We start from the raw sequence: 11,414 nt of genomic DNA, 5'->3' as shown, positions 1-11,414 counted from the left end.
TGAATAAGCCTCCTCTTACACGCAGGAAAACGTAAATGCTTTCCAGGTAGAGGCCCTAGCAAATACAAAGGAATGAGCCTGGTGAAAGAACATGCCCAGTTAGGGAACTGAACGCCTGACTATAGTGAATGTGAGGCACAAGGGAAGTTGAAGTACTGATGATCAGGAGTGAGATGAGACAGAACCTCATTCATCATGTTTAGCAACTTTTATTTCATGCCTAGGAAACAGGGAGCCATTTAAGAATTTAGATAGGGAAATCTTATCCTATTTGTGTTTTCTAAAGACCCCAGAGGCTATTGGTGCTGTGAAGGAGTAACTGAAAGGGGGCTGAGCATGGAGAAAAGTTGAACCAATGCAATGGTATTGGGGAATGAGGGCCCTCTCTGCCAGCCAGAGAAGAGCAGAGGTAATATTTTGAATAATGTAGAATTAAAGATAAATAGTAACTGTATAAGGAGGAAAAACAACATGAGTGGTTTAGAAATCTTTTATTGTTTCTCCAAATGACAATACAAGTACCAAAAACCAACATGACACACAGTAAAAAAGTGCAATTTTAATATAGTGAATGTGACACATGTATAAGTCCTCATAACAAAATGGTCAAAACCTTTAAAAGATCCACAATAGACATCTGAAAATCTTAGCAACGCTGTATATATTTTGATGACTAAATGATGAATTTATATTCAAATTGTTAAAATATATTTTCAAAACTTTCAGAACACAGATCATTGTTAATTTTGCTTTTATTTAAAAAACCAAGAGAATACATTTCTATGTAAATTAGCAATCAGGAATTTACCTGTTTTGGGGCTTCTTCATCTATCTAAAGTGTATGTTTAGTGACCAGAATTATAGTCATCCTATAGTGAAAAAATAGCATACAAAATCAAAGTTTAATGAGTAAATCATGTCATTATGCCATACTAAGAAGACATCAAATGTCTAAAACCATAGGAAGAGAATATATTAGCCCTTAAAGAACTTAAATTTTTAGAAATTCTGAATAGGAAATATATTCTGCACAGATAACAGTATGACACACCCAGTGCTCTAATACAGTACAACTTAAATAGCATCCTAGGGTAAAGAGTAACATATTCCCCAAGAAACAGAACTAAAATATTTCCTATTTTATGAGAAGAGTGAGTGAGAACAATAGGATACCTCCCTCAACAGCACACTAATAAAACATTATTTCCATACAAAATCCACAGCCTTTTCGGTAAGACTTTAAGGAATGTGTGATAGAAATACAATAGTTATCTTCAACTCAATATTCATTGAAAAACTAATAACCAGTGATTCTTTGCTCACAGTATGGTCAATTGCCAAAGAGTTCAATAACTTATCAGGTAAAATAACAGTAAATAGTGGAAATACTATGCTAAATACTTCATTAGCTGAGCTGTAAACTTCAGGGACAAGCGTAGGCTTTCCCCACACTCTTCAAAGTAGGGAATCCATGTAGAAAATGGACTGCTGGAAAAAACCAACCCTTCCTTCTTATTCTCACTGGGTCCAGGGATCTCCAGAAAACTGCTCCGCTGAAGACTGGGCAATTTTATGATGCATGGTCCTTTTTGTTACTCAGTTTTTCTTGTTTCCACTGTTGAGAAAAGAGTTATATTAGTATAACCAATTCCCACACTCTTGTCTGCTACATTTGGTTTTCAAAAGCGTTTGGTGGGGAAAAAAAATCAATAAAGCAAAGAGCAGACAAAAAATAGATGTCAGTAATGAGCTCTGTGTAATTGTTCAGGCATGTAAGATTGGTGATAAAGATTTCCCCAGAACATTCCAGAAACAAAGTTTCCTTATTCTTCTTAACAACCTTATAATTCTAAGCATAGTCTAAATCCTACAGAGAGAATAAGGACATTATGAAGTATATGCTTTCCATAGAAGATATTAAAACACCACAAAGATCAAAGGGACAAATACCTGTCTAAAATTTTCTGGATGACTTTCTTTAGAAAAGGAGCTTCCGGGTCCAGACAAACTTGCTTCCCGTTCTTCAGGGAGGCTCTGAATAAAGAAAAAGAGGATGCACTCATGAGCCACAGAGGTTGGCGACCCAGGCTGGAGGACTTGCCTAAGTCACAGTGGACACAGCAACACAGGAGAACTTACACCACTTCCACGTTGGAGCACTGCGGGCCTGCGGGGAACACCTGCAGTTTACCGATCATTTTGGGGTTTACTCTCAGCGTAATGTGTAAACAAGTGCAACGCAGCTCTGTCAGCACAGCAGAGACAGGACCAGCTGGGGAAGAAAGACATTTTTATAGGGCAGGCTGCTGGGAGAGTTCCCTGGAACGCAGCCGCCCCGCAGAGGCTGGGATGCACCGCAGTGCCGTGCGTCCCCAGTGCCAGGCGCTCTCACCGCTGGCGAGGGGCCCCGGCGGCGACAGCAGCAGCAGCAGCGCGAGCAGCACGCACAAGGAGCCCGAAGGACCCGGGACACGGGCCGCGCGGCTGGACGGGAGGCTCATAGTGGTCAAGAGAGGGTTCGCTGGTTCCTGAGCTGGGTGGAGGCACGGAGACTGGAGGATACAGAGCCCTTTGGTTTCCTCGTGCCTTCGCCACTCCTTTTATCTGCATTCATCTCTCCCCACTGGCAGGAAACTCAAGCTTTGGGATGCTGGGGAAATTCCCTGAACTCAGGGGGCAGTGTGGAAAGAAGGGGTTGGTGGAGGGGGGCGGGAGGATGGGAATTGGTGGGGTGGGTGGCTGGGAGGAGCTGCCTGCTGCCGTAACGAGGAGGACATTGTAGCCCCGCCCCGCGGTGGAGGTTGCTGTGGCTCCAGCCAGAAGAGAGCAGAGATTCAGCAGGGCCTCATCCCCTGGGCCTGAGGGGTTAGCGAGGCTGGCTTCTCTGAGGCACGCAGCTGTCTGGGAGATGCTCCTCCTCTCCAATTAGAGAGAAAAGTTGGAACCAAAGTAGCGGGAGCTTTGACTTGAGAAAAATTTCTGAAAGTCAATCCTTTCTAATTATTATTACTATTATTTAGGAAATGTTATTCATGATTATTGCCCTAAACTGAGAGTCCTTCCTCTTCTTGCAAGCAGGTCATTCCAGGTTTCTTGAATGACTTTTTGATTCTCTGGAGTTTAGCCAGCTTTAGAAGCCAAGATAACGTGATGAAAGAGGCTCTATCTCCACCTGAAGTCAACAAGTTGCCTGAATTGGCCCCAAAGTGAAATCCGTTTAGTAGAAATTGTATACTTGTAGTTTAGCAAGCATATGTGTGTTGAGGCAGTTTAATAAACAAAAATATCTTCAAAAATCACCCAGCAAATTGCCATGGAAGATAAAATGTACCTTTGGCGGTTACTATGCTATTGAATTGGATGAGGTTTTGGTCTTATTGGGAGTGAAGTGTAGTATGGTGAGCATAGACTAAAGCTTGCCAGGGAGCCCGGGCCTGCCCCAGCTCTGGTCCCACCCCCAGGTGTGTATTTGACACCATTTGGAGATGCTGTGGGGGGCTGATGAGTTTGAGAGGCTCATGTGAAAGCTTCTTCTAGAGATTTGCATCAATTTGGCAGCATGATAGCACCCAGTCTGTTTTCCCCCAAAGAACCTCATGGGGGGAGGAATTCTCCCCATAGGCTTCTGGAACCATCTAATTTCATGATTACTGGTGACCAAGGCTGTTTCCGCAGACCTGTTCTAGTCCCCAGTGAGCCCTGCACTGCCTCCTGAAATTGAAGGGTGAAGTAGCTTCCAGCTTCTCCCTCTCTCCTTCTTTGTTGCCTGTGGAGGAGTAAAAGCACTGAGGGTTTAAGTGTCTTCCACCGTCTTGCTCCATGGCAGGCATGAGTACGGCACTGGAATGGCACATAGACTTTCTTTCACAGAAGTCTAACTAGATCCTCTTCTGGCTGGTTCTGAAGAACTTTGTCCTCAGTGCAGGCCAGCAAAGGTCATCAGTAAACATGATGGCATTGAGAAACCAGTTATGGAACACAACTCTTTTCCTTGTGACACTGGGGAATTTTATTAACTTCCTCTCCTGTCACCTCCATTGGTGAGCAAGAAAGAGGTGTCACAGACCTTTACAATTTTGATTCTGGAAGGAAACAAGAAATTCATTGGCTGAGGAAGGCTGGGTGGTTTGGCCTTCACTTTGTGGGAAGCTAAATGAGAAGTTCTCACAGCTTCCTGACACCATCAACATCATACCTGACTCAGCAAATGGAATCCTTCATCTTTCTGGGGAGTGGTAATCTGTAGAAAACAGCCTGCAGATTTAGTATATTGACATTGTAAAGATTAGAATGTATCTGAAGACAAAAGATAAGCCTTGCTGAAATGGCTGAGACAAAACTTCAAAAATGTGTCTCAGCTCCTAGGCAATTAATTCAACTTAACCACAGGGAATAAACCACAGTATAAGGCTTTGTTTAAAAAAAAAGTTTAGAGATGACATAGGTTATTGACTTTTAAACTCTCTCTCCCTGTCTGTAAGTGGGTTAGTTCTGAATAAGCTATTTTAAACATAAATGAACATATGAATTTGTTTTTGGCACCAAATGGTAAAATCAGAGAGGAATCATGAGACAAGATTGCCAGTTCCTCCTAATGGTCTTATAAGTGTACATGCCTCACCTGCTTTGCACTCAGAATCAACTCACAAATGATTATTTATAGAATGTAAAAAGAAAAAATATTTCTGCAGTTGATAAGCAAGTAATAGAAAGCCCCCAATAGAAGTGGGTTGTTAGGTTACCCAACCTAATCAGGAAGCAATGTGTCACTTATCCTGGCTTCCCATGAAAATCAGCCTGGGTCATTGTCCATGTCTGGCTTCTATCTAGGCATTCTCTGATGTTGGCCTTGTACAAATACAGGAGGGAACATGAATGATGCAAAGATCCCCTGAGGTTAAGATGGAGAGCATGAAGAACTACGACAGACATAGGACTTTAAAAGTCATTGCCCCCTTTTCACTAGTTTAAAGGAAAACCATTTGTCTTACCTGCACAATGTCCAGCTGGTAGAGAAAAGCTCTGTGTTGTTTTTGTTCCCAACAATAAGGAACAATTCATCCATCCAATGCCGTTTGCATCCTGATGGCCTGAAAATTTTACTCCCTGTCAAAATCAATCCTATTTTAGTCATTGTACCACAGATTAATATAATATGAATGAAAACATTTCGAAGAGTTTGTGGCTTTCAAAACACTTTTATGCTCATTATTTCTTGAGCTTCACATTTATTCTTTGAGGCTGATAAAAAAAAAAATCTCTTTCCCAGAGAATGAGTTAAGTGGTAGAAAATCCAGAATTGGCAGTTAAACACCAGAGAAACTGCCCCAGTAATGTTTAATGGTTTCCAGATTACAAACCACTTTTTTCGCAGTTGCTGGCAAACACCCCTCAGTGGCTTTCCACAATCTGGGTAACCACTTTATTATATTCCGCAGCAACCACATTTTAAGCTATTGAGAACCTCAATCCATTCACTCCTATCTTTGGGACCACAGTAATATCAAGGGTACAAGAGACTTCCAACATATTCAACCTGAAACCACTTTCTATATCCCTCACTTTCTTCAAGGCAAATTCAAAGTCTTGTCTTTGAAAAAGCTTATTCTGACAAAGCCAGAATAGAGTATTCCTTCCACCTTTGCTCTTCGAACATCTAGTGTACTTACAGTAACCACTGCATGAGGCAGAGTTTAATTACTCCTTAATTTTACTTTTATCTCCCTCAAGTCAACTACAAACTCCTTAAAATCAGTGATGATGTCTTACGTTTCTCAAACAACCTCACATAATTTCTTAGTTCAACAGTGAACAGTCTATGAGCACTTGATGACGGATAATGATAACAACTTTTTAATTTTACGGTGTTCTTTACCTTACAAGTAGATCTTAAAGAGAAAAGAATGGGGCTGTTTACTGTCATTAACTCCTCTATTTTTTTAAACTTTACAATTTTGGATTGGCTGCCTCCTATGTGGGAAATTATTTCTGGGTTATTCTTAGGGAAAGTTAGAATGATATCAATGATATTTTCTGTGTTTGAATTCAAACTGTTCAAAAGAATGTTCAGAATCCAGCAAGGCACTTGATATTAAAAGAAAAAATACATATAACTAATGTATTAACCAAATTCCATAGTTTTTGTGACAGAGATTGTTGGAGATAAATGACAATGGAAAAATCTGATTACATTATATTGCGTTGAATGTTAACAGTGTGTGTATGTCATTCTAAATTGGTTTTTTCTAACTAGAGAAGACTTTAATTATATGATTTAGTATTTGGCTTAGGGTAGCCCTTTTCAAATGTTTTTTCTAAGATTTTATTTTTCATATTCACCATTCTTTGTATTACCTTTAAGAAATGCCATATAATTGCAATAATTAAGGATGTGGGCATATTATTATCAGGTTAAGCATATCAAGTGTATCAGTATAAGGAAGGCAATAAGAGTTTAAGTGGAGGATAGAGTTACTTGCATGTATGCAAAGAAAAAGGAAAAAACACCAGTAACTCTTGAGTTTACTTTGCAATGTGAATGCAGTCTGTCTCCTTCTAAATTGAGCTGGTAGTTCAATAAGAAGTAGTATCATCCAGGGAATGACTTTGCTCCAGGGTTGCTTCACCTTTGCTTTGAAATGCCAGGAATATTTTTCTTCCTTTTGCCAATTATCTAATTTTCCTTGCTGCTCATTTCAGATTATATCTGTTTGAGGACTAAATCAATGAACCTTGACTTAGTCCGTACTGAGCTAGATTTCAAATAATCACAGCTGGGCTTCTCTTTCCCACCTCTTGTGTGGATGGGGCAGCTAGTTATCTGTTGTCCAACTCTGCAAACGTTACAAAAGTTTTTGTTGGCAACAAGAGTTGTTACAGAGGATAAAAAAAGATAAGAATTAAAGTTTTAAATGTTTCTAAAAGCCTTAAGTTTTTCAGAAACAGGAAGTCTTCATTGCTTTCTTCAAAAATTTCTTCTGGGCTAAGGAAAGATATATATATATATACACACACATATATATTTTTTAATGTTAGATGTTTTAAATAACTTTGAGAAGGCATTTCTATACTACAAAAGTCCTTTATGTAAATTAGATCTCTAATACTGTGCTAAATAATGCTTGTTTGAGATATAATTTCTGATCACCATTACCTTCATAACTTGTATTTTTCAGCAGATACTGTCTTCTGTATTACTTCATAATATATTTAATTCTCATTTAATACATAGTAGAACCTCAGCATTGCCATTTTAATAAGAATAATTGTAATGTATCTGTATATTTGTGATTTTTGTATTTCCTAGACATTCAAAACCGTTTTTCCTTCCTTGTCACTGCTTGAAAAAATAGTGAAGACCTAACATTTGACAAATATCCCAGACAATGTTCATGAACTTAAAAGACAAACACACAAGCACACCACCACTACCACCAGCGCCGTCACCACATCGACAAAACAAAGATCAAAAGAAAAAAATAAGAAAAAAATGTATCTTAGAGTTGATTTTTTGCCACTAATCCATTAAATCTGATTGTGAATTTCCAGTGAATAACTACTTTCATGCATATTTTAAATGTTATTTTTTAGTATAAGAATTGGGAATTAGGAAATTGCTCACACTGACATAAAAGGTGTTGCAATACCAAGCCAAAAGTCACAAAATCCTAGAAATTCTGGCTAATGTTGCACTATGAGTTTCTTACTAGCCTTTTGGGATTTTAAAGCGTGACTTCCTCTGAAGAGTAAATTGACCAAATTGCTTTAACAAAATATTTTACTTTGAGTCGTTTTGATTTCCAAAAAATGCAGTATTAGTAAATCAGACTGGAAGTTATTTTCTTTGGAACAAATAGATTTCTGACGTTAGAAACAGTTTTGACTTTTTTTTCCCTAACTTGAATTTGAGACCAGACTGATGAATGCTATGACCAGGAGGGATTATGTCATAGAACAGGAAAATATGTGGTGGCTCATGTATTGGAAATAGACCACAATGTTGCTGTGCACAAGATAGTTCTTTGTAGTAAATGAAAGTTGTGAAAGTTTTATATTGAACTATATCCAGTCAGCTTTCTGTGATGGTTTGAAAAAAAATTGCTTAAATTCAGGCATATACAGATTGAAAATTAAAGAATGGAAAGAAAAACACCATGCAACCAGTACCATATGAAGTCTAGAGTGGTCTTATAAATATTCAGCAAAACAGACTGCAAGAAAATAAGTATTATCAGAGATACATAAGCACATTTCATAATGATAAAGGGTCAATAAATAAAAAAAGTTATAAATTTATATACGTTTACTAAATAAGCTTTAAATTACATGAAAGAAAACTACCAATTAGAACTTACAACAGGTATATCTTCAATCACAGTTAGAAATTTTAATACCACTAAGTAACTAATAGAAGTAGACAAAAATATCAATTAATGTACAAATGATTTGAATAACACTTGACCTACTTCAAAAAGAGCAAGACAATTATTTCTAGTCTCAGTATTTCAACTCTATTTTATGCTAATTGTTATAGGCAGTGAAGTCAGTTTTAAAAAAGAAATAGACATAAAAATGAAAAAGGAAGAAATAAAACTGTCCTTATTTGCAGATAAAATTGTCATTAATACAGAAAACTAAAAATAAATTATAAAATATATTGAACCAAAAAGTGAATTTAATAAAATTTCAAGATAAAAAGACAATATGTAAAAGTCTATTTTATTTCTGTGTTATACCAGCAAAATATTTGAAAATAGAATTTTTAAAATACCATTTACCATAGCATCAGAATTATAAAACACTTAAGAATAAATTGAACAAAAGATGAACAAGAATTCTATGCTGTATATCACAAGACTGCAAAAAAAAAAAGATAAAAAGACCGAAGCAAATAACAAAGTATCAATATCATGTTTATAAATTAGAAAACTCAAAATTGCTAAGCTGATAATTCTCCCCAAGTCAGTGTGCACATTCAATGCCATGTTAAATAAAAATCCCATTAAGCTGTTTTTGAGAAATTGATACATCACTTATACCATTTATATGAATAAGCAAAGACTTATAACAGCTCAGTTTTGAAAAAGAAGAACAAAAAGAAACCACACTATCTGATTTCAAGGCACAACATAAAATACATTAACAAGGACAGTTGGAGTAAGGAGAGACAGACAGACCCATGAAACCAATTAAAGTACAGGAATAGATACAGATATGTCATCTGTTGAATTTTCATAATGGTTCCTAGGAAATTCAATGAACAGTAATATTTTGAAAGAAAATTATTTTTTTCTGAGCAGTAGGTCTCAACAGTAGGCTCAAAATATTCAATAAGCCATGCTGTAAACTGTTGTCAAAAGAGTTTTACCATTTCATATTCCCACCCACAAAGGAAGTGTGCCCTGACAACTCCATATCCTCATCATCACTCTTTTTAAAATTGTAGCTACTGGTAGGCATTTAGTAGTATCCCATTAGGCTTTTAATTATTATTTCATGATTACTAATGATGTTGAACACCTTTCAGGATGCTTGTTTGCTGTTTGTAAATCTCCCTTGTAAAGTGTATTTTCAATTCTTTTATTTTTTTATTTTTTTATTTTTTTTATTTATTATTATTATTATTATTATTATTATTATTATTATACTTTAGGCTCTATGGTACATGTGCGCAACGTGCAGGTAAGTTACATATGTATACATGTGCCATGCTGGTGCGCTGCACCCACCAACTCGTCATCTAGCATTAGGTATATCTCCCAATGCTATCCCTCCCCCCTCCCCCTACCCCACAACAGTCCCCAAAGTGTGATGTTCCCCTTCCTGTGTCCATGTGTTCTCATTGTTCAATTCCCACCTATGAGCGAGAATATGCGGTGTTTGGTTTTTTGTTCTTGCGATAGTTTACTGAGAATGATGATTTCCAATTTCATCCATGTCCCTACAAAGGACGTGAACTCATCATTTTTTATGGCTGCATAGTATTCCATGGTGTATATGTGCCATATTTTCTTAATCCAGTCTATCATTGTTGGACATTTGGGTTGGTTCCAAGTCTTTGCTATTGTGAATAATGCCGCAATAAACATACGTGTGCATGTGTCTTTATAGCAGCATGATTTATAGTCCTTTGGGTATATACCCAGTAATGGGATGGCTGGGTCAAATGGAATTTCTAGTTCTAGATCCCTGAGGAAATGCCACACTGACTTCCACAAGGGTTGAACTAGTTTACAGTCCCACCAACAGTGTAAAAGTGTTCCTATTTCTCCACATCCTCTCCAGCACCTGTTGTTTCCTGACTTTTTAATGATCGCCATTCTAACTGGTGTGAGATGGTATCTCATTGTGGTTTTGATTTGCATTTCTCTGATGGCCAGTGATGGTGAGCATTTTTTCATGTGTTTTTTGGCTGCATAAACGTCTTCTTTTGAGAAGTGTCTGTTCATGTCCTTCACCCACTTTTTGATGGGGTTGTTTGTTTTTTTCTTGTAAATTTGTTGGAGTTCATTGTAGATTCTGGATATTAGCCCTTTGTCAGATGAGTAGGTTGCGAAAATTTTCTCCCATTTTGTAGGTTGCCTGTTCACTCTGATGGTAGTTTCCTTTGCTGTGCAGAAGCTCTTTAGTTTAATTAGATCCCATTTGTCAATTTTGGCTTTTGTTGCCATTGCTTTTGGAGTTTTAGACATGAAGTCCTTGCCCATGCCTATGTCCTGAATGGTATTGCCTAGGTTTTCTTCTAGGGTTTTTATGGTTTTAGGTCTAACATTTAAGTCTTTAATCCATCTTGAATTAATTTTTGTATAAGGTGTAAGGAAGGGATCCAGTTTCAGCTTTCTACATATGGCTAGCCAGTTTTCCCAGCACCATTTATTAAATAGGGAATCCTTTCCCCATTTCTTGTTTTTGTCAGGTTTGTCAAAGATCAGATAGTTGTAGATATGTGGCGTTATTTCTGAGGGCTCTGTTCTGTTCCATTGATCTATATCTCTGTTTTGGTACCAGTACCATGCTGTTTTGGTTACTGTAGCCTTGTAGTATAGTTTGAAGTCAGGTAGCGTGATGCCTCCAGCTTTGTTCTTTTGGCTTAGGATTGACTTGGCGATGCGGGCTCTTTTTTGGTTCCATATGAACTTTAAAGTAGTTTTTTCCAATTCTGTGAAGAAAGTCATTGGTAACTTGATGGGGATGGCATTGAATCTGTAAATTACCTTGGGAAGTATGGCCATTTTCATGATATTGATTCTTCCTACCCATGAGCATGGAATGTTCTTCCATTTGTTTGTATCCTCTTTTATTTCCTTGAGCAGTGGTTTGTAGTTCTCCTTGAAGAGGTCCTTCACATCCCTTGTAAGTTGGATTCCTAGGTATTTTATTCTCTTTGAAGCAATTGTGAATGGGAGTTCACTCAT

At 37.5% G+C, this 11,414-nt stretch overlaps 1 protein-coding gene across 1 annotated transcript; it reads right to left on the bottom strand.

Moving 5' to 3' along the window:
* Window positions 1–476: 476 nt before the first annotated feature.
* CXCL6 (C-X-C motif chemokine ligand 6) lies at window positions 477–2,741 on the bottom strand. The gene is made up of 4 exons (XM_054485274.2): window positions 2,393–2,741; window positions 2,140–2,272; window positions 1,951–2,034; window positions 477–1,615 (listed from the first exon to the last, which is right to left on the bottom strand). The coding sequence occupies exons 1-4, from the start codon at window positions 2,499–2,501 to the stop codon at window positions 1,597–1,599; spliced, it is 345 nt and encodes a 114-aa protein (XP_054341249.1). The 5' UTR covers window positions 2,502–2,741; the 3' UTR covers window positions 477–1,596.
* Window positions 2,742–11,414: the final 8,673 nt, after the last annotated feature.

The sequence above is a fragment of the Pongo pygmaeus genome, chromosome 3 (genome assembly GCF_028885625.2).
Source record: "Pongo pygmaeus isolate AG05252 chromosome 3, NHGRI_mPonPyg2-v2.0_pri, whole genome shotgun sequence".
Lineage (NCBI taxonomy): Eukaryota > Metazoa > Chordata > Mammalia > Primates > Hominidae > Pongo > Pongo pygmaeus.
Note: the sequence above shows the minus strand (reverse complement) of the source record. Positions and strands in the feature narration are given on the sequence as shown.